Genomic DNA, 23,287 nt, shown 5'->3' with positions numbered 1-23,287 from the left:
ATCTCTACGCTTTTACTGTAATTGACAAGAACAATCACAGTAAACACAGTTTCCCGCTTTAATACTCACATCTTTGTGATGAAAAGAATCACTCTTAGCTTCATCTACTGCACGCTCCTAGGCTGACACTTCATCGTCATCGTGTCTACGTTTGTTGTGACTGTGAAAAAGTTTTGATAAAAACTGTTTTCCACTCGCCTTCTCCTCTTCTCTGGTCCACTGGGGTAACTCCGGGCCAACAGGTTTGTTTCTCTACCGTCTTCCCGAATCAATGTGCACATGCGCAGTAACATGAAATAGTTCATTGCGTGAGAAGGGAGGGGCAGCGGTCGAAACGCTTGTGAAAAATTACGCATTTTGATGTAGTTTTAGTCTTCATTCACGTGCTTAAAACAGTAGTTTGGACTTTGAATTGAAGAAAAAAAAATCAATATTCAGTTTTTATGAGATGTTTGGGGGCCACTGGAAATCTTGAGACCCCAGGCAATTGCCTGTGTTTGCTTATGGTAAGTCCCCCTCTGACTATAGGGTGTCCAAACTTCCAGCGAGGGCCACATACTTAAAAATGAAAACATGCTACGAAGTTATATATATTTACAAAATAAGCAACTCAGCTTTGTGATATAGGTGAAAAAGCCGATTAGTACCAACTTCGCTCTTTTCACACATTTTTTTAACTTTTCCCCAAGCTAATTTTCCAGAAATGACAACTTTATTTTGTTTTGTTTGTTTTTCATATTCCGACAAACGTGATTGAATTTCAAATCTATGCTACTAAAATGACAATATTATGAGTTTGTTGTCAAATTGCAACTTTATTTCTCTTCACATTTGAACTTTTCTCTCGTAAAATTGCATGTTTCTGTTGCTTTTTCCATTTTTCAACTTTCTTTCTTTTCTGCACACTAATGGATGTCACTTTCAAAGCAGTTTTAAGCCATAAGGAGGCAGAAGTGTATTTGAGACCTCGGCATGTGAATTTGAATGGAAAAAAACATACATGACAGCAAGGAGGAAGTGGAAGAATGTGGAGTGTAGCGTGCAGAATTGTAGGGAAATTTCAATGCATGCACACGCACATACGTGTAAAAATTGTAACTGGTTCATGGTGTTATATTTGCAAATACATTATTTTAATGTAAAACAACCAATTTCTTTATGTTGTGGTAGTTTAGATATTTCAGCTGTCACAAAAACAAAAAATAATTATGTCAAAGTGAAAGTTATGCTTGAAATGAAAAATCTTTTCACAAAAAAACGCCTTTTTTTAGTTGGGAACTGATATTTTCCTGAAACTTATCTATGTTCTACTGCTGATTACTAGAGAACGGAAAAAGGTAGAAACAAACTTTTTTTTCTGATGAAAGATGGGAGTGTAATGTTTCTTTTGGTAGGTTCAAGGTTTAGATAGCCATAGAACACAATATTCTGTGTGCCCTGAACAATCAGTCAAAGTTGTCTAAAATGGCCGCTACTGAGGGGGTTGTCTTATGAAAAATGGCTGGGATTGAATGAGTTAATATTTCAACTTTTTGCTACTAAAATGAGGTTATTTTTCCTCATAACATTCAGACATTATTCTTGTAAAATTTCGACATTTTCTCATTAGATTACACCTTTTTTCACTTCATATTTTTACTTTATTCTTACTATTACTACAGATTTTTCAATTTTTGCTGTTTTTTTTGTCAAATGGCCCCCAGGCTGCACTTTGGCCACCCCTGATATACATGATTACGTAACAACCGAAATAGTTCCAGAACAACAGAGGGTAAGCCTCGGCAGGTTTTTACAGTGGATCGCTGCACATTAGTGGGGGCTCCAAATTATTACATTCATTCCCATGAGGAGTGTGAGTGTACATAAACTTCTGACCAGAACTGTATTTGCATGTATGTTAAGGAGACCAAATGTCCGGTTGTCCTAGCTTATGTCCTGTCCTGGCGGCCCTGTTTTTTGTTCTTTTAAGAACGTGACGAAAATATCCTGGTTTTCATTCAATTGAGCAGCATTAGAGCACTCTGCTGCATGTGACGTAATCCCTGAGAGGCTTTTTGAATTGGTGTTCCCAAAAAGCCGCAATAAGCCAAAAAAAAAAAAAGCAAAACATGCACAGCGTTCAATCCTCTGACACTGGACAACATTCACACTGCAGGGTATGATGCCCAGTTCGAGCTTTTTGTCAAAATCAGATTTTTATGTGGTCGTTCATATTACTAAAAAAAAGGCGACTTGTCAATGTCAACGCAACACGTCCGGGAAGTGACGTGCATGCGCAAAAGCACGATGTCACGCGCATTTCCCTGTGTTGTCACAATTTGAAGGATTTTGATTGTCTTAACCAAATGATCCTGAGCAGCAACAGGTTAAGAAGAAAGATGGCAAGAATTATGGCTGTGGCAGTTTGTGGAGAACTTGCTGCCACGTATGTTCCAAGAAGCGTGTGTGTGGCAGGAACTGTGAACCACTTCACTGTCACTCACACAACAGAAAAAGAACATCATAGCAACAGTAAAATATGGTGGTGGTAGTGTGATGGTATGGTGGTGTTTTGCTGCTTCAGGACCTGAAAGACTTGCTGTGATAAATGGACGCATGAATTCTGCTGAAAGAGAACGTCCGGCCATCTGTTGGTGACCTCAAGCTGAAAGCAACTTGGGTTCTGCAGCAGGACAATGATCCAAAACACACCAGCAAGTCCACCTCTGAATGGCTGAAGACTTTGGAGTGGCCTAGTCCAAGTCCTGACCTGAATCCTATTGAGATGCTGTGGCATGACCTTAAAAAGCGCTTCATGCCGGAAAAGGCTCCAATGTGGCTGAATGACAACAATTCTGCAAAGATGAGTGGGACAAAATTCCTCCACAGCGCTGTAAAAGACTTATTGCAAGTTGTTGCTGCTAAGGGGGGCCCAACCAGTTATTAGGTTTAGGGGTCAATCACTTTTTCACACAGGACCATGTAGCTTTGGATTTTGTTTCTCCCTTAATAACAAAAAATTTCATTTAAAAACTGCATTTTGTGTTCAGTTGTTTTGTCATTGACTAATATTTAATATTTGTTTGATGATCTGAAACATTTAAGTGTGACAAACATGCAAAAAATAAAAAGTCAGGAAGGGGGCAAACACTTTCTCATACCACGTTACTTTCAGTGTATTGAAATGATACACCATCTTTGAGTATCTCATTGCCAGGCCGAGTGTCCTGCATGGTGTTCGTTAATGAAAATATGGTCAGCCGAACGTATAGTAATTAAAGATTCACAGTTGATCCCTCCTTCTGGGTCAAGACGTTCACCATTTGCATAGAAATAATGTCAACATAGGCTAAACGACATCATTGACACGCAATTAGCAGAATTATCTGGAGGGAAACTAATTACGTTCCCATGACGCACTCATGGCTGCTTAATTATCATAGTAATGAAGTCTTTAGTTGTCACTTCACTTCAATGAGACGTAAGGCACGCGAGTCATGATTCTACATCCTTACTGGCACATGCGTGTTGAAAAGCAATAAAGTGTCACCTGACAATGTGAGTTGTATGTGGATGAAACACACCTAGAGTACATATAACAAGGGAAAATAACACAATGAGGTTTATTGAAACATGGACTAAAGGGAAGCAGAAGAACTCCAAGCTTGTAGAAACATCTGCGGTCGACATTACAGCATTATTAGGCAAGAAACAAGCGTGTGTTTTCAGGAGTGTGTCCGAGGAGCAAGGTGGATTATGGTCTTCCCACTCCTGGAGCCTCCCTCTTTCCTTGCAATTCATTTCAATTACCCAGCCATTCCCATCTTCTTCCCCACGTCACCATTAGCTCAGCCTGGCAATTTACAGTTGATCTTGCCTCATCTGAGGCGGAGCGTTGGCGAAAGCAGGCAGAAGAGCAGTAATGGAATGAAATGTCACTCAGTCGTCGCCTTTTGTGGCAATGATGCTGAGCGGGCTGGGTTGTGTTTGCGACTGCGTGTGCGTGTGTGTGAGATGCTTCAATGTGGCGTCCTCCTGCGGCGTGTCTCTCCTGTTCAGTCATCACATTTTCTAATGCGAGCCCACCCCCATACACCTTGCATCTGTCCTCATCAGGGCTTCTTCACCTTCTTCACCGAGGAAGAGCTGGATGCTGATTCTCTTCGTTTGCGCTGGAAGATGATAAATGACACAATCTCGTCAAGGTTGGACTCAGCCAATCCGGGAGCAAGCCCACATCAGTATTGGCTTCACACGTACGATCCACCTTTTCCTCATGACGTCTTTCTTCAGGTGTGTAAAAGGGCCAAACGTCTTGATATGGCATTCACTCCATTTTCATACAAATTATTTTTTTTTTTAATACTCGGCAGAGTTTTTTGTAGTGTTTCCCATACATTCATTTATTAATGGCGGCCTGCAACTAATTAATTATGACCGCCACAAATCAATTTGGTGCCATCTATTAAAGTTTTGAAATCTTTTACTTTGAAAGTGTCAAAAATTAAACTTGGATATAACTTAGAGCAGCCTGCTTCTGCTTTGCAATGTGACAGTACATGCTGAAACTGCTCTGTCGGCAGCACTCATGCAGCCTCAGGCCATGACACTACCATCATCGGACTGTGGTCCAGGGGCGGGTATTAAGAGAACAAGAATAGCATAAAATTCAAAATTTAAAAAAGGAAAAAAAGACGTAATATGAGGAAAAAAACATAACAAACACCAAGTTGCAATTTTTGGAAAGTTACCGTATTTTCCGGACTATAAGTCACACTTTTTTCATAGTTTTGCAGGTCCTGCGACTTGTACTCCAAAGAAACCTTTGTTTTTTATCCACACGCCAGCCGCGATAGGGCGCTCTCGGCTTGTGTGCCAGTATCTGCTACTCCAATCACTCCTGTACCACTGAAAACTTACAATGTAAACAAGAGCTTGTAAAGGCAACTGAGGCCCTGTCCACATGAACATGCACAAAGCTGAGATGCAGGCTGTTTTTTTCCTTTAAATATAAACATTTCTCATGCATGGGTTGGTTTAAACAATTTAAAAGTGAGACCGACATCCTTTTTTTTTTTTTTTTTTTAACCGGCCCGCGACACTTTTTAAAATACAATTAAACAAAAAAACTTAAAAGAAAAAAAAGCAGCAAACCTGGAACAATGAACAATAATTTTACAAGAATAAAGACAAAATATTAAAGAGGAAAGTCATAATACTAAGAGGAAAAAATAGAAGAAAAAAGTCATAGTATGAGAAACAAAAAGTTGCAATTTTTGGAAAATTAAGTTGGGAAAAGTTATCATAAAGACAAAATATTATGAGAATAAAGTCACAATCTTACGAGAAAAAAAAATAGAAGAAAGTTTAAATATTTGTAATTTAAAAAAACAAAAACAGCAAAACAAGTGTAATAAAGTCAAATAAAACAGTTCATACTAATAGTTTTTTTTACCTAGCTGTTTTTTTTTTTAAATATATATAAAAAAATGTCTCAACTATCTACATGGGTTGGTTTAAAAAACCTAAAAGTGTCCCGCCAACCCCATCCTTAGATTTTTCAATACGCGGCCCTGGGTGGGAAAAGGTTTGGACACCCCCGCTTACTACTCACTTTCATCTTTCATCTTCAGCTATTTAGACAACAATGGCTGTGTTTTGACTCATTTTCAGTGGACAGTGACTGTATACTGCTACACAAGCTGTACACTGACCACTCAAAAGTATATCCAAGTTTCCTTTATTCCGTATTAGATATTACCAGAACACCTACTTGCTCTAAGTACTTACCTGATGGTGACAGATCAGATGTGACGGTACCTCTGACAGAGCACTCACCGAATTGGGGGTCAGCGGAGCTCCCACCACGTCGATGATTTGCTCCTTGGCTTCAACCTTGATGTCGTCTGTGTTGGGCCATGCCTGGGATTCGCCCACCGGAGTGGACGCCGTGGTGCTGTTGGCGCCACCGGCGTCGATGCCCTGCGGCACAGCGGCGGCAATCCCCCCGCACGCTCCTCCGCTGCCGGCCTTCAGCAGGGCTTCGTAGCGGTGACGCAGCATCTGTTGCTCGTACTCACAGTTGCTGTGGGCCTGCTTCAGCTCATAGAGCAGCACCAGGTCGCTTCGCAGCTCATTGAACATCTGTACAATCTCCTCTGTGGGCATGGGGTTGAGATCTGCATCAGAAGAACAACATGGGTTATAGCAAACCAGGCTGATTATATGGAACAACTTCATTTTTTTAATGATCTGGTGTGCATGAGAAAGTGGAAAGGGAAATGTAGCTCTCCTTGAGTAGCATACGCTGCAGAAATAATGTTGTAATAGCGGTAAGGCGCAAACTGCTCAGGCATCATTATTAGCATTGATAAGTTCATTGTGTAACACGCACAAGTTCCAAGTTTCAACATTTCAAAGTGCATGCAGAGCTAGATCAAGCTGCAGGATACGTACTAATATTATATTATTCAAGTATTTAAATTACTATTCTGTTTAACCTGTCTGTCACTCAATCCTGTAAAAAGAAGGTAGCATTATTTTTGTAAAAAATTGGTGGTATCACTTTTTTTTTTTTTTTTTAAGTACCGATTGGGACTTTATTTAACAACTTTCAAAGTACCGATTTGGCACCGGTTTTGGTTTTATTAGAGATATTGACATCAATGATCAGTGATACAGATATTTGTTATTATTACTAGTATCGGTAACATGTAAACGATACCCATTAATGGAGGTGTTCATTGGAGCTTTTATTTATTACAATACAAGGTAAATACTAGGTATGTCAGATATTGGCACCGATATTGGCATAAAAATGTAATATTGGTCAATATCGGTATCGTGTTTTTTCCTGATAATGAAAAACGATATGGCCCGTTAAGCGCCACAAGCAACACTGATGTCGCCATCACAGTCAACCCGCAGCATATACTTGAGCCGAGGCTTTGCTTAACCGTGTTCGGGTTGTCAGAACATGGTGCGTTGTCAAAACACGGCTAATGGTGAGCGGGGTAGCTCACATATACTGTACTGTATACTGCATGTAGACGTCGCATCAAGCGCTGAGCCGTACGTCAACGTCGCCACCATATTGGATGTATCAAGCGTCGGCACAAAGAAGATGCCTCATTCATGTGCTGCAAACCAAAATCCAGGGAATAACATTTCGCAGGCAAGACTTAACAATGACCCTTGATAGTATACGGCCCATAGACAGCATGATTTGGCCATTACAACATCGTTTTCAGAGCATAACTTGCCGACGTTGTGGAAAAAACACTATTCCCGCGCACAATTCATTCATTAATTCATATGTCTATGGGGTAGCGGGAATGTAAAAAAAAACGCGGATATGGTGGCAGGCAGTCGCGGCAGTTTGCTTAACCGAGATGTTGTTTACAGGCACGTCGAGAAGCTAATTGCTGATGCTGTAACCGACAGATGTGTGTTAATTCCACGACAGGAGATATGCCATGTTACACATATCGGTATCGGTTGATATTGGAATCAGAAATTGAGAGTTGGCATATCAGCACATCAGATATCGGCAATAAAGCCAATACTGCAAAATAAATTAATAAATCCTTGCTGTTTCATGGTCAAATACGGCCCGTTATTTGTCTAAAAAAGCAGATTTTCCCTTTTTTGTAGCCTAAATTGGGCATTTTCAAAAATAAAAATGGCAAAATTAAGTAAAATACAAATATAAGGCATGCAGACGACGCATTCAAACACGCTGTGATGATATGTATTCTACACTGGTCACTAGGTGTCAGTAATGTTACATCGATGAGGCAATAAAAGTACTGTACAGAACAGGAAGTAAAAAAGGAAGAAGGAGGAAGTCTCTCAATGTCGTATTTCTCTTATTCTGTGTCTACTATGTTAGCTATTAGGAGTGCAAAAGTAACTATAGGGGTGTTATTTCAAGTCTAGAGGTCTCTAATAACGTTATATGTCGTCCACAGGTTTTTTTATGCTTTAAGTGTGAAAATATTCAACTTATGACTAAGGAATCCTACTTTGTGGGTTTGTAAATGGCCATAAATGAGAAATGACTGTATGTAGCATCCATGTGGTGTCTATGCTGCAGAGCTGTAAAGTACGATAGACCACAAGTTTTACTCACCCACTCCTTGCTCCACCAGAATTTGCTCAATTGCCTTGATCTTCTTCTGGCCCACCGAGCTTGGCAATTTCATCTACAATTACACAAAGATCCAGACTGAGAGAGGGAGAGGGGGAGAGAGAGAGAGAGAGAAAGAGACCCTCGCACAGATGGGGATGTGATTTAAGGTAAGCAGAGGACGTGTGCATAAACAAATCCACGTCAGGGATGTTAATTCATATGAAATGCACTTCAGAGGGCCCGATCAAAAACGTCTTTATTCACTGAACTCTGTCTGACTGATTAGCTGGAGGGGAACTCCGCTCCTTAGCGGGGCTAATGCATTTCCCATGGAGAGCAGCGGGTCCTCATCAGTCTTGAAGATGAATCAAGAACCCCTTTGCCGGCTCTTACAAATATTAGCACGTCAGCGGCAGAAATCATCATCAGCATGTTAATGAGGTATGGCAAGTTGAAGCCAAACATTCTGGCTGCTGTGTCATAGCACGCTGAAACTCTTGAGCTATTCAGAAAACATGACTCAATCAAATATTTTAAAAATGTGTGTCACTCCATTCAGTCGCTGGCTAGCACAATGCATGGTAGATACAGTACATTGGTACTTTCTTGTGATCTACACGTTTAATTTGCTCATGTGAATTATCATTCCAATAGTTTGCAAAGTACTATCTGGGAGGGAATAATACAAATGTGGAGCAGCAGTACTTACCCTCTGACTACGCAGTGTAACTCCAGAAGATTTAAAATCTGGAAATTTGATGCCTGCCGTCTCTGGAACGGCCTGAAAAGTAACAAAAAATTAGACATAGATTCATTAGGAACACCTAATGAGACACAATATAGGCTGTTTTAAAAACAATACAATATATAATAAAAATATGGTATGAATATTACTGACGTGAGAATGTTGTACTGTTATAAAGGGAAAACAAAACCTTAAGTAAGTCATTAACTGGACAGTTTAGGGGTCTTTTTGTGCCTACCGGTTTCTCCGTTTCTCTTTTTTGTGGCAGTTTCTTTTTGGAAACCCTCTTTTCGGCTCGTCTCAGCTCTGTGGTGGTGTCAGCTGCCTTTATGAGCTTCTGCAGGTCCTGGGCTTTCTTCTCACGTTCCTTCTTTCTTGTTTCAATCTTTCTCAGCTCCTGAATTAGATATTCCTCTTCTGCCACCTACAGGCCAAACAACAAAAGTACAATCTGAGTGCAATACTGTAGTAAACAAATATGCATGGCAGGCAACTTGCTTACATTGCTGGAAAGAACATGTTTACTCTTTAAATTTACCGTCATTTCCGGACTACTGAGCGCCCCTGAACATAAGCCGTACCCATCAAATTTGAAAAAAAAAATGTCCATATGAAGAACTGGTCTGTAAGCTGCAGGTGTCTAGGCTGTAACATGGGATATTTACACAAAAAGACATTATAAACCTCGCAATCCAACCTACATGCGGCGCTCCTAGCGTCGCTTGCTAGCTCTGGTGAGACGTGAGATGCTTTTTTTCCCCCATCGGAGTTCAACACCTGCTGTGGTCCAAGCCGACAAAGCAGAAGCCATAGTAATTCTACACTTGATCAAACTTACTTAAAATTTGTCAGATCAAAACATGTCATATTAAGTTTTTATTGTGGAAACGCATGACTTTCTGTTTCGGCGCTCTAAGCATCATGGGAACTGAAGTTATTTTTAGCCACGGCGCGCTAAGCATCATGGGAACTGAATATTTTTAGCCATTCTTTTAACCCCATCATTGTGTAAGCCGCAGGGTTCAAAGCATGTGAAAAAGTAGTGGCTTATAGTAGGGAAATTCTGGTAATTATCTATTTCAGCACACTATTTTCAGGCGTTTTGAGTTGTTTCCTGACCGTAGTTTGTAGTGTTTGTACTGCTTTTTTGCAAGATGCGGCTGGGAAATATATTATAGGGATGCACTTTTTTTTCAAGCCGACACCGATACAGATAACTTTGTTTCTCAAGACGGATCCTGATAACTAACCTTTCTTTGACTCTGGCTTTGTGGCAGCTTTTTTTTTCTAGCAGCGCAGGCATCTTTGTAGGCTTTCAAAATACAGTCGAGCAATGCTGGCGTTTCCAGTGAGCTCAGCGAAGTTTATGACAGGCCGTTTACAGCACGGCACGGGTAGGAGAAAAGGAGCATTTGATTTGCTCACTCTAACCCAGCTTTTTTTTTTTTTTTACATTATCAGATTTATCGGTAGAACGTCACTTTAACAGTTGTTTTTTTCCATTTTAAACTCATATTGGTACATGTTGATGTATTTCTGAGGTATAACTTTGAATGTTAAGTTGCTATGTGATGAGTTTAGTGTTATTTGTAAGATGACACTGTGAGTTAGACAGTTATATCGTTGTACTGTTATATACAATGACCTCCTGCGATTTCCAGTGGGTTGACAAACTCGTTGTGAGTGTACTGATAGCTCGTGATTCGCTCCTGCCAAAGAAAGAGCTACCGTTTCCTCACCAACTCGTGAGAGGCATAGTATTTAAACAATTAGTAGTAGTTCTGAAATAAAAAAGATGTCACGAGATTAGAATTTAGCCGCACTGCTGTCAAAGTTTACAAACAAAGTAGCAGAATTTACAGTATCTGTCTGATATTTATCGTGCACATCTATTAACTATATTTTTCCTGTAAGCGTCAATGCCATGTTAAAAATGGCTTCTCACTTGCTCCGGTGTACGATTGAAGAGCTTGTCCAGTTGCTCTTTCCGCCGCCTTTCATGACCGGCGTCAAAGATGTAGATCTTGGGCTCAGTCCCTGAAGCCGCACGGACCTTGGTCAGCTTCCCACAGATGCCGTAATATCGCTCTTTGAGGTCCTCTACGGATCGTTTCTGAAAGTAAATGGAAATGACATCAACCCTTACAGTTCAGTGATAAGTAAATGATTCGGTGAGTAAATGATGTAGTGAGGGGAATTACTCTGTACTGCTGGTGGTCGTATCGGTCATGTACTACGACAAAGCGCAGGTCAAAGCGCTTGCACAGATCAAACAGGTGGTCCGTCTCTGCTTTAGTCCACCCGTCATCATGGAGATGCATCTGGTATTCCTGCTCCGAGTACACAGGTACCTGCACAGTCTGTTCAGGAAACAAGAAGAAAAAGAAGATACTGCATATTTCATGTTGGGAAACAAATACATCTTCTGGCTCTGGAGAACAACTGCTTTGCACCTTGTTGAAGCGGGCAAAAGGATAATCTTTGCCTTCCTCCGCCGCCCGTCGCCAGTGATGGAATATGGCGCCATCCCTTCGAGCCGGATTGGTGAAAGGCATCCACTTCCAGGGGCGAACCTTTTTACAGCCCAGCTTGGCTTTGACTGTCCTGTAGCCCTGGGTGGTGTCGCTTGGCAGAAGTGGGGGCGCATCCCTGGGTGCGGGGGATTGACAAAAACAAAGGTTCAGACCATCGGAATGAAGATTATACACAGTTCATGCAAGGTATCAGTGGTCTATGCCGGTGTAGCATGACGACGCAACCACACAAACTCTGTTTCCACTTGACTAATAATAGGCCACTGTCAACCACGAAATAGTGATAATTACTGAAAAACACGACGTAGCGAGGGACGACTGTATGCATTTTTTAAAAACTAATATTAGGCCGTATGAAACGACACAACAGCTTTTATTAATATATTTAGAACAACTGTGATAGAGTGAAGCCGTGAAATTCAAAGCGCAAAGTGTTGAGGAATTACTGTGCAGCCAACTTACACTGAATACACCACTGATGAAACACTATTTGAATCCAGAATTAAGATGAGGAAAAATCCTTACTTTTTATCAGAATACAGCAGCGCGTAGACTTCTCTGTGCATTCCTTCTGGCCTCTTGAAGGTCAGTGTTTCAGTTGTCTTCTTAGATTTTTTCTGTGATGGGAAAAAAAACCCGAAATGAAATACTTACCGCTAGGGCATCATCAACCAAATTTTTACATTTTTACATGTTTAATGTGAGGCATGGCTGCTCACATTACAAATGCATGAGTACTGGGCGATAAATAATTGTGCTTTGCTCCTCTACGATGACTGTTAGGTATTTCACAGAGACACAGGTGACAAAGCTAATGTAATACCTACTAACATACAATAAATGACCCCCAGGCCGCACTTTGGACATCTCTGCTGTATACTGTATGTACCAACTGTGATGAAAGTTCTGTTTGTCTCTCACCTTGTCAGAATTGATGAGGTCCTTCTTACTGATGGGCCCATCATTGTCCCCTCCTGTCAACTCCAGAATATCCCTGACATCCGCACCGGTAGTCATGATTGGAGCGCTTTAGATTCACACAACCCGCGCATTCATTGATTGTGTGGCGTGGTTAGCTACAGGCGAACGCTGTCATTTCTGAAAAAAAACATAACCGTACAAGACCACGGCACGACGACGGAATACCTATGTGTTTAAAGTTTTACTTATAGAGGACGTTTGAGCTAAAGGTTCGTTTAATATATACGAATATCTGTGTTAATATTCAATGCTATTGTTCTGGTTCGTCATCATGCTAAATGCTACTTCCGTTTTCCCCAACTGCTGTCTTCTTCTTCTTCTTTTAGTTTAATGGCGGGTTGCAACCATGACTTGAAAAGGTGCATACCGCCACCTACTGTACCGGAGTATGTAACATGGGCCATATACAGTATCTTACTTTATGCTATCTTAGACAGTGAGGAGACTACTTATACTGCTAATAATACTAATCCTAATAATAATACTTATACTAAAATATTCTAATACTTATCTATATTCTGTTATATAATCCTGTGTCCTTCAAATATTCTATCACTGCCCTCTGTATATCTCTTACCCCCTCCCCACCTGTTCCTAAGATACCCTCAATGCTCCATTTCCTTCCTATCTTCTTAATTCTTTTCCTTAACGTTACACGTTCTTCCCTATATCTCTTGCAGTGTAGTAATATGTGTTCTACGTTCTCTATACTTTTGCACTCCATACATACTTTTGATTTACATTTCCTTATCAAAAACATCTTGTCATTTAACCCGGTGTGATTGAGCCTCATCCTAGTTAACACTATTTCCTCTTTTCTGTTTTTTCTCTTCACCCCTTGTGCACTGATAGATTTTTGTACTTTATAATACTTTCTCCCGCTACTACCCTCATCCCACCTATTTTGCCATTTCTCCATCATTTGTTTTTTGATTATTGCCTTTACTTCGCCTTTACCAGCAGGTATATCTATAATTTCATTCCTTCTAATTCCCATTTTAGCCATTTTATCTGCCACCTCATTCCCCTCCACCCCTACATGTGCAGGCACCCAGCAAAATCTTATGTCTATTTTTAACATGTGTAGTTGGAATAAGTTTTGATGTATTTCTAATAATAAATCCTGTCGACTTGATTCCATATTTTTAATACTATATAATGCTGCCAGAGAGTCCACACAACATACCACTCTATCTGGTTTTATTTCCTCTATCCATTGCAAGCCTATAATAAGCTGTCTTCTTCCTTGTGTGTGTCGTAGGTTGCGTCAAACCAAACAGCGCCATCAGCTGGAGTGGAATTGGTTAACAATATTAACATTTTAATTACGGTGATTATTTAGCCACCTGTGACAATATTTCTGTAAAGACATAGTCATTACACTGCGATTCATTACATAGATATGCATAGTCTATATTTCTGCAATAATGAAAGCAGGGAGGTATAGAATTATTTCAATTAACAGCATATAATAGCCAAAACATTTTAAATAAATTGAACCATGTCTCCAATATGTCCTACCTCAGCAAGAAAATCTTTACTGTGGATACCTTCCACATAATATTTATATTTGCTTGATTTTTGTGTTGAGTTTGTAGTTAAATATATTCTTTCAAAATAAGAGTTGGAACGATCCATTCTGTAGTGTATTCTGTTACCACGATCAAAGTCGCTTTTATATTTTGAAAATCATTATGTCATATCATATTTCAGTTGCATTGAGGGTCATCAAACATTTTTCTAAAAAACAAAATTAGCCTTTTACCAAACACTTTTATTTCTTTAAAAAGAATAACCGGAAGTAGGTAAGTCAATTTACCCATTTTTTTAAAAATCCTACATCCGCCCGAAAAGGAATTTTCCACCGCCATTTTCAGGAGGTGGTACGCAGTCGTTATTAAGCTGAAGTCAACGGCGACTTGCTGACTTCATTGCAGATAACCTCAACGCAGTATCCTGTTATCCAATAATTTGAAAAGAAGATGTCTAACGAACAGAGCGAAATTGCTTCCGACAAGGCACTCGAGGAGCAGACGGCGCCGGATCAACAGTTGCAGCAGCAAGGGTGAAAGTCCATTCATTAACCTTCCTTTGTTAGCATAAGCTAGTTAGCTAAGCACAAGGGATTGCGACGATTTGGCGGAACCATTAAAACGCGATGATAAAACGAAGTCTGAAGGCTTTGCGTATACGCCAAAGTGCTATTTTTAGCCTTCTTTGGCTTTTATCTTTGAAGTGGATACATGCGTTCACTTGATGTGTTGTGTCGTTGCTTAGCATTAGGCAAGCGCCGCGCCGCGCCGCCATTTTGGAGCTATTCGACGCTACGTTAGCAGTAGCTAACTGATTAGCAACCCGCAATTAAGTATGCACGATTCCGTTTAAACAGCAGTTATTAAATTAAATGTCGTCTTAATACGGTCCCAGACCGTATTTAAAGCGCCCAGGCGTCTTTCATTGGTGCTAAGGCACAGCCGAGGCCCCAGTAAGGCCTCCGGAAAGCGCTGCTTGGTTAGCCATGTATGTTTGTGTCAAATAACGTCAAACCAACTACCGTGCCTTCATGTGCCCTAGTTTTATGCCAACCATTTGCCTTTACCAGCACGATAGAGTGGATCTTCCATCCATCCCTCTTCTATGCCGCTTATCCTCACTAGGGTCGCGGGTATGCTGGAGCCTATGCCAGCTTACTTTGGGCGAGAGGCGGTGTACACACTGGACTGGTCCAGAGTAGGGCTTGTTTTAAAAAGTTGTTTTTTTCCCCTCCCCCTACACAGAGAAATGAACGGCAAGGCCAAGCATGAGGGCAACATGAGCAGGAAGGAGAGGCCCCAGAAGAGAGGCGGCGGCGGACGCTTTGAGCCCTATGGAAATGTCAACAAGAGATACCGTGTTTTTGTCAGCAACATCCCTTACGATGTGAAATGGCAATCCCTGAAAGACCTGATGAAGGAGAAAGGTAAGGTTTCTAGATATGAGTGTTTGTTCGGTCAGTCCACCTTGTTGAAATGGACAGTGACAGTTTGGGGTCTTTTTATTGGTCCGCAAGAGCTTTTTAAAAAGGCAATTGGGATTATTTTTTTTTTTTTTACGTCGTTGGAGCGCTTGTGTGATAGTAGTTTGAAAGGAGGTCCCTCTTTATGGGTCGGCCAAGGAGTTGCAGGCTGTGGCCTTGGATGTCAGACAGAAGAACAAGTTTTTTTGATTAAATCCTTCATGGTTTGGGGGAAGTCGAAGTTTTTGACGTCGAAACCTGAGTAATATCCAGTGGTTTGTGTTCAATCATTTCAACAGAAGTGCAATTGTAGTAAAACATGGAAGCTTATTCATTTTTAAAACCACTAAAATGGCTGGCCCTCTCAAATGTACACTTTGGGTTGCAGAGTTTTTGCAAAATATCCGCCCTTTTGTATTAATTTAGCAACTTGGAGCTCATAAAAGCATGTTCTGAAGCGGTTCTAGAGTATCCTACAGAGAGAGGGTCTACCTGGTATTTGTGTGTGTCATGTGACTGTGGAGTTAAATTTCATTTTCTTCTTTTAGGTGTGCCGCTTGACAAGCAAAGTGTTTTCTCAGCAGATCTCCATTTTGTGCCAAACAGATGTGTTTTGGGGTTGTTTGGGGTACAGGTCTACAAAACGAAACGGCTTCTTACTGCACATTGTCCTTGTCTCGAGAGGTTTGGTCCATTTGCTGAACAGGAGCAGGATCAGGAGTGCAGACGTGGTTTCTCGTCCAAATTCCGATAATTGTGTACTTCCGAAAAGAGCTTTACGAGTACTTGACAACTTGCTCTACCCCCATATCATTACTTTAACGGACACTAGCTATGGTCAGTATATTCATCGTGTTCACTAAGGCTCAGCAGTTGGACAAAGGTAGCACTGAAGCGTTGCCCTGAGGGTTACAATGGTGGCAAAGTGCACACAGGTTAGCACTGAAGAGGGTTTGCCAACTTCCAATACATTTGGTCAATTAGCAAGTAGAAGGTGGCCTATGGCAAAAGAAGGTGTATGGCCTTAGTCCATTGCTTTTGGTGCTTTGGGAGACTCCTTAAACAGGACATGGTAAGAAGTACACTTTGTTTAAAGAAAAAGTTTGCTTTTTGTAGACCTGTACCATATTGTGATGCGACAGAGGTGCTGGAGGAAGGCTCAGGACTGCCAGTCCGAGCTCACTGTCACCGGCCACCTTTCTTGTTTCCACTCTAAACCCCAATTGTTCTCTCGGCTTCTCTCCCTTGGTGTGTGTCGTCTGGGATCTGATTTGTAGTGGGTGATGTAACGTACGTGGAACACTTAATGGACGCAGAAGGCAAATCAAGGGTAAGTGCAAACATATATAAACACAACCTTTTGAAATATCCTTGGCAAACCTGTGTTTGTCAGCTTTGGTTTCCTCTCTTCATTGTTGGGCATTTGTTCAGATTCCGAAACCTGACCTAGAGTGTGTGAGATGTTGGCATGTCGGAGGCATGTCCTTTTGTGGTGTCGCCTGTGGCCTTGACTTGAGGTCATTTTAGGATTGATGCTCTTTAAGGACTTCAGCTTTCTTTGTAGCCAATCCTGAGATAGATGTAGCATACAAATGTACCTTTTTGGTTGCTGGAGTTTTCTTCTGACCTAAAGGCGTAGTGTGCAAGTGGCGGTCGCAGGACTTACCGATGGCTGTTTTAATCCAAAATATACACATTTTTTTAGAATGAAGGTCCTTCCTGAAATGGTAATGTTCAACATTTCATTATTTGGAAATCCGATTTCACTTTGGATTTTCCTCTCTTGGATGTTGGAAAAACGTAATTTCTGCAAACATTACTGCTTTGTGTTGATGAGTTATGTTATTGGAGGGTTGTGGCCAAGGTTGTAAGCTTTGTGTAAAATTAGAGTTGCTGTGCATGAAATTCACTTTTTTCAGACAATGTTTTAAATATGAATCTTCTAACTTGAATTTGTTTGTTTTTATTATTCTGGGTTGTTGTGTGGTCTTCAATCAACCAAGGGTTGTGCGTAAGTAACTTCTTGCACAATTGATCATAGTTCCCATCAATCTTGCATGACCTCAGTCAGGGGTGTATTTACTGGTTGTACTTGCTCTGCCAGCGTGGTTGAGTTCAGGACCGAGGAACTGATGAGGAAAGCTGTGGAGAAGGTCAACAAGCACAACCTCAATGGGCGTCCCTTGAAAGTGAAGGAGGTAGGCCACCTTGAAAAAACCCTGTGTATGCCTGTCACGATAATCGATTAATCGAAGGATTTAAGAAAACGACTTTGATCATTTTTGTCGGCCTCGATAAATTGACGTGCATGCATTGCCTTGCAGACTGGATGACAAGAGGGTTCACTCTGCAGCTCTCTGCACGTTGGTGCTATAGTGGAATGAACAGTGTGTGAACCCTCCTGTCGTCTCCTTCCCTCATAAGGTAGCGAGGCTACCTTGTGTCGTAGCAAGTTAGCTTCGTGAGCCAGCATACGCTAACATGAATGACTGCACAAAAGCGACTGCCACAACCACAGTGTGGGAATATCTTTTGAATGAACAATGTCAGCGCATGAATACAGACGCGGACAGTTTTCTCAATTGGTGGAAAAAAAAAGTGCTGATGGAGGTGTGTGGGGCAGCGGAGCCTTGTCCTGTCGGTCAACGCTTACTGGGGCGTTTGGTAGACAAAGTAAATATAAACAAAACTGTGCAAAATGGTGCATGCTTACAGACTGTGTCACTGGCTACATTGCAACAACATACATTCAGGCAACTTCTGTGTTAAGGTCATGTCTCACACAGGTACACCGTGCACTATACATACTTGAGTCCCATCTAGTGGTTCAAATGTGAATCACACCTCATGACAATCACTGAAAAAAAAATGTCCATAATATCGTTTATCGACGATAAATTGTAGCACAGTTATCGACCAGGAAAATTTGTTATCGCGACAGGCTTAACCCCGTATTTCATCCTCCCAAATGACCATTGTCCTTTTCTTTCTTAGGACCCTGATGGTGTGATAGCTCAGAGAGAAATCAACAAGAGTGGAGGCCCCCAAGGTGGCATGGGAGGAATGGATCGCATGAACATGGATAGAATGGGCCCTGGACCAAATGGCCCCATGGTGAACATCCCTCCCAGCCTGATGAACAACCCCAACATTCCCATGGAGATCATCCATGGCCTGCAAGCGGGACGGATTGGCAACACTGTCTTTGTTGCAAATGTAAGCTCATTTCCTGCAAGTGCCCCTGACCCTCTGGCTTGATGTGAATCCTAACGCTCTGCCGATATGCCCGACAGCTTGACTACAAAGTAGGCTGGAAGAAGCTGAAGGAGGTGTTTGGCATGGCTGGCATGGTGGTGAGGGCAGACATTCTTGAGGACAAGGAAGGCAAGAGCAGAGGCATGGGCACAGTAACCTTTGACATGCCCATTGAAGCCGTCCAAGCTGTCTGTATCCTTCCAGAACCATCACTCATCAATAAGTGTAGGGCCCTATGATTTCCACGTTAACGGAATCACAGAATTGGCCAATAAAATCAGATCTACCGTTTAAACGCAGGATCTTGTGGAAATTTACTTAATGTGAATGAAACCCTGTCATCGTGAAAAGGAACATTTGTGTGGGGAAGTATTTCCTCGGCGGACCGCTCAATCGTGGCGGAATCTCATCAGAAACACTAACCGGCCCTTCCCGAACTAAACATGTCTGGTCATGAAATGGTGACCTGAAACACCAGCGAAAGTTAGCGGAAACTCCTCTTCCGGCGCGCGAATGGAAGCTAGCGGGGTTAGCTTAGTTTAGCAGCACAAGCTACTGCGGCTGTGTGCGTGCATGTGACTCTGGCTGACTCAGTATGTTATCAGTGTTGTTTTACTGCTTTAATGTACCGTATTTTCACGACCATAAAGCGCACCGTATTAAAAGGCGCAGTCTCAGTTCCAGGTGCTATTTTTGTATTTAACACATACACAAGGCGCAAAGTATTATTGGGCGCAGGTATGCAAGCTAAAACATACCGTGACGCTCAGAAGTCAGTGAGGAAGCGGCAATGCTTTATTTCTTTAGATAAATTAAGAGCTGAACTCTCATTCAGTTTATCAAATCCACTTGAAATCAGGATGGTCATCACTCAACGCAACAGTCTCAGTCATGGTGCACAACTAAAAACATCACACAGCAACGCAAAAACAGACAAGACATACCGCTACTTTTGCAGAACAATAACTAACAGCTATATAGCTCAAAAATTTTACTTTAAGAGCATTTGCACCAAAACACTACCGCAAAGCACGCTGGGGAACATGAAGTGCTCCCAGTGACGTTACAATAAGCTCGCATACATGATATTGTATGTTTTTAAAAAGCCAGTGAGCGCAAAACTGAGTTCGCTTGTACTTTATTGAAGTATTTAACAATGCACTCATGTTATTTTTGATCAATCCTCATCCACAAATCCATCAAAAGTCCTCATCTTTTGTATCCCAAATGAACAGCGGGGCAAGTTCTCCGTCAAACACGGCAGGTTCCCTGTCGTCATTGTCAGTCAGTCTCGTTGCTGTGGGACGCCTCAGAAATGATTCTGGCTTTTGCGAAAGCGTGAACAACCGTGCATCAGACGCGTTAGCCCAAGCATCCACAATCCATTAGTGAAGCCGTGTTCTCTAGCTGTCATTCATCGCTCCCACGCCGCTCGCAATTTAACTTTAAACGCCGTGTTTACATCCATTCACAAATAGTGACAAAACTCGCACGGTGCTGCCTCCCAGTGTTAGTGAAGCTGTGTTCACTAGCTGTCATCTATCGCTCCCACGCTGCTCGCAACTTGACGTTAAACGCCGTGTTTACACCGATGTTCAGCGGTTGGAGTTCCTTCGTCAAGCCTCCCGGAATGATGTTAAGCTCCAAGTTCATTTGCTGCACTTGTGACACACACGTCCTTCCAGCCGCTTTACTTGGTCTGGCTGGAAACCTTTCTTTAGGCAGCATTTCCTCTTAATCACCACAGGTAGCATTTTCTGTCCATTACCATGGCAACCAAGCACAACAGTAAAAGCCAACTTCTCGTGCCCTGTTGTGTGTGATGTCGAAAGTGAGCGGCACGTAGTCCATGTTGATGATGTAGTTGGGTAGTAGTTGTCTGCAATGTTTTTACCGCAGTAGGAGCGGAAGATGGCCGGCTTTCCCTGTAATCCGTTGAATGTTGCTGCGCCACAGTAGTCCTTGCCGGGATGGATAGATGGCGCCATTTCATTAAATATACTTACAGTATATAACTACTGGGGCGTGCCTTTAGCGTCCTCAGTCAAGTCCACGTCCCTTTCCTCTATACAAGCAGCCTGTCGGCAGAAGACGCTCCCAGTCGAGCGGAGCGCTCATAAAAGTCACACAGCAACACTTACAGATTTTGGAACTCGGTACACACATACGGCGCTCCGCATTATAAGGCTCCCTGCCCATTTTGGACAAAATTTAAGACTTTTAAGTGCGCCTTATGGTCGTGAAAATACGGTAAGTGAGCGATTTACAATGCCCGCTTTGGGACCCAGGGTTTGGGTTCAGGAGCGTTCTTGTAATCCATGTGCACTAAGCTCAGATATGTCCAGTTTGTATTCCTTAATGATTTCATAGCCATGTTGAACGGGCAGCTGCTGTTCAACCGTGTCATGCATGTGAAGCTGGTATGTTAACCACCCACCCCTAACATATGTATTTGTCTCAGGATTTCAATGTATTGTGATTTCATTGTTTTTCCTTTTTCAGGATGAAAAGTCAATGCCCAAAGATTTTGGTCCACCTGACAGAGGTGCTTCTCTTCCTCGTGAGTATAAATGTTTTAAGCGCATTAACGTTGTGTCCTACAAGTAAAAAGTTGCATGAACCTGTCTAATGCACATTTTTACCCAGGTGGCCTAAGTGGTGTGGGTTTGGGTTTGGGGCCTGGTGGCCAGCCCATCGATGCTAACCAACTCAACAGAGGCGGTGGCGGTGGGATGGGCAACATGGGCGTTGGAGGTGAGTGGGTTTAATTTGCCTTTTTAAAATGGGAGTTCAGTGAAGTGACTTGCTCACGGATGTTCTTCTGTTCTTCTAGGAATGGATGGAATAGGCTTTGGCAACATGGGAAATCGTATGGGGGGAGGTATGTACCATATCATGTCTCTTTTTTCCTTCTCAATATTAAAGCATTCCAAGGTTGTCTGACTTTTATTTTTTCTATTTTTGTTACTCTCGCTGTTTTTAGGTATGGACAACTTTGGAGGAATGAACATGGATCGTTTTGGCTCTTCGGGGATGGGCAGAATGAATGGTAAGGACAAGTTCTGAGGCATAATAACCGTTCCAAAAGCAAAGTAGATGGCATTCATGGCCTGCTGGATGTCTAATGCGTTCATCCCTTACATTGTCAGATATGGACCGAGGCATTGGTGGTGGGTTTGACAGGGAGTTTGGTCGAAATGAAATGGGCATGTCTCGCAATAGTTTTGGAGATTCTTTTGATAGAGGTACGAGTTGGTGTTCTCAAGGGGGGCTTTATGTGCCATTGTAACCATAACGTACAAGTAACACTTTCATCTTGACTTTTCCATCCTTGCTTAGGAAATTCCATGGGCATGGACCGCATGAACGCTGGAATGGACCGTATGGGAACAAACATGGATCGCATCGGGGGCATGGATAGGATGGGCATGGACAGAATGGACCGTCCATCCGACATGGACAGGATGGGCTCTGGCTTTGACCGAATGGGCTCAGGGATGGACCGGCTTGGGCCTAGCATGGACAGGCTCGGCGCCGGTCTCGACCGCATGAGCTCCAGTATGGATCGCCTCGGCCCAGCCGGTTTCGACCGCTTGGGCCCATCTAGTTTGGATCGCATGGGTAGTGGTCTGGACTTTGGCTCTCCAATGGGCATGGATCGCATGGGCAACACTGGGCTTGACAGAATGTCCAGCAACTTCGATCGCATGGGATCATCTGGAGGTCTCGACCGCTTTCCGTCGGCTGGCCTCGATCGTATGAGCTCTGGGATGGACAGGATGGGATCCGGTGGTGCGGGTCAGTTTGATCGTTCCGCTGACTTGGATCGTGGATTTGGTGGAAATTCCTTTGGAGGCGCTGGAGCGGGAGGCCCTGGAGCAGGAGCAGGAAATATCAGAAAGGGATGCCAGATTTTTGTCCGTAATGTACGTTTTTCCAGGCCTTTCATCAGTGAGATCAGAGCTTTTGTGACACGGTGCAATGCTAATTCTGACGTTTTTGTCTTATAGCTGCCATTTGACTTCACCTGGAAGATGCTGAAGGATACGTTCAATACATGTGGTAAGACCAGAGTCACAGTTGTCAATGGAAATGCAATTTCAAAAAATTTATTAATATTGACGTATGTTTATTTCTATGCATCGTCTTTTTTTTTTTTTTTTTTTTTTTTTGTAGGCATGGTGCAGTATGCCGATATCAAGATGGAGAATGGCAAGTCCAAGGGCTGCGGTGTGGTTCGCTTTGACAACCCTGAGACTGCCGAGCGTGCCTGCCGTACCATGAATGGCTATCGCCTGAACGGAAGAGAAATCGATGTTAGGATTGATAGGAATGCATAAGCTTTTGCAGTTGATGTGTCATTTGGTCTCTGATGCCCATGATGATCTAAATTTGCTTGCTGGCGTATCCATATTAACTTGGTTTGATATTTGTCACGGTCATTGTTTTAGTTAGCAGTTTAAATCAGTGTAGATTTTAGTTTGTACATTTTACTTTTTTAAAGACCAAATTTTATTTCTCCTCCCACCCCCCACCATGCTTCACCTGTCTGCTTTGATCTTCAAAGTGTTTTGATAATAAACCTCAATAATTAATCTGGCCTATTTTGTCCTTGAATTGCACACTCATATATTTACAGCAAGTCAGTTTTTTGAATATTCATTTGT

General features: G+C 42.1%; 2 protein-coding genes across 4 annotated transcripts; one reads left to right on the top strand and one right to left on the bottom strand.

Annotated features, from left to right (window-relative positions):
• Window positions 1–3,583: 3,583 nt before the first annotated feature.
• Window positions 3,584–12,700, bottom strand: dmap1 (DNA methyltransferase 1 associated protein 1). Its single transcript, XM_054790605.1, has 10 exons — window positions 12,311–12,700; window positions 11,915–12,006; window positions 11,309–11,504; window positions 11,057–11,215; window positions 10,801–10,968; window positions 9,094–9,279; window positions 8,820–8,891; window positions 8,111–8,183; window positions 5,818–6,158; window positions 3,584–4,151 (listed from the first exon to the last, which is right to left on the bottom strand). Exons 1-10 carry the CDS (start codon window positions 12,404–12,406, stop codon window positions 4,092–4,094), a joined length of 1,443 nt encoding a protein of 480 aa, XP_054646580.1. The 5' UTR covers window positions 12,407–12,700; the 3' UTR covers window positions 3,584–4,091.
• Window positions 12,701–14,218: 1,518 nt separating this feature from the next.
• On the top strand, window positions 14,219–23,234 carry hnrnpm (heterogeneous nuclear ribonucleoprotein M). 3 transcript variants are annotated; one of them, XM_054790612.1, is made up of 16 exons: window positions 14,219–14,435; window positions 15,148–15,329; window positions 16,643–16,695; window positions 17,369–17,376; window positions 17,470–17,563; window positions 18,360–18,581; window positions 18,659–18,812; window positions 20,991–21,040; window positions 21,123–21,180; window positions 21,267–21,374; window positions 21,454–21,501; window positions 21,604–21,669; window positions 21,770–21,865; window positions 21,960–22,546; window positions 22,631–22,682; window positions 22,797–23,234. In XM_054790612.1, exons 1-16 carry the CDS (start codon window positions 14,353–14,355, stop codon window positions 22,958–22,960), a joined length of 2,025 nt encoding a protein of 674 aa, XP_054646587.1. In that variant the 5' UTR covers window positions 14,219–14,352; the 3' UTR covers window positions 22,961–23,234. The 3 variants fall into 3 exon arrangements, with proteins under 3 accessions (XP_054646587.1, XP_054646585.1, XP_054646586.1); XM_054790610.1 differs by lacking the exon at window positions 16,643–16,695 and having other exon boundaries at window positions 17,369–17,563; XM_054790611.1 differs by lacking the exon at window positions 21,770–21,865 and having other exon boundaries at window positions 16,643–17,563.
• The last annotated feature ends 53 nt before the right edge of the window (window positions 23,235–23,287 follow it).

This window comes from Dunckerocampus dactyliophorus, chromosome 10 (assembly GCF_027744805.1).
Source record: "Dunckerocampus dactyliophorus isolate RoL2022-P2 chromosome 10, RoL_Ddac_1.1, whole genome shotgun sequence".
Taxonomy (NCBI): domain Eukaryota; kingdom Metazoa; phylum Chordata; class Actinopteri; order Syngnathiformes; family Syngnathidae; genus Dunckerocampus; species Dunckerocampus dactyliophorus.
Note: the sequence above shows the minus strand (reverse complement) of the source record. Positions and strands in the feature narration are given on the sequence as shown.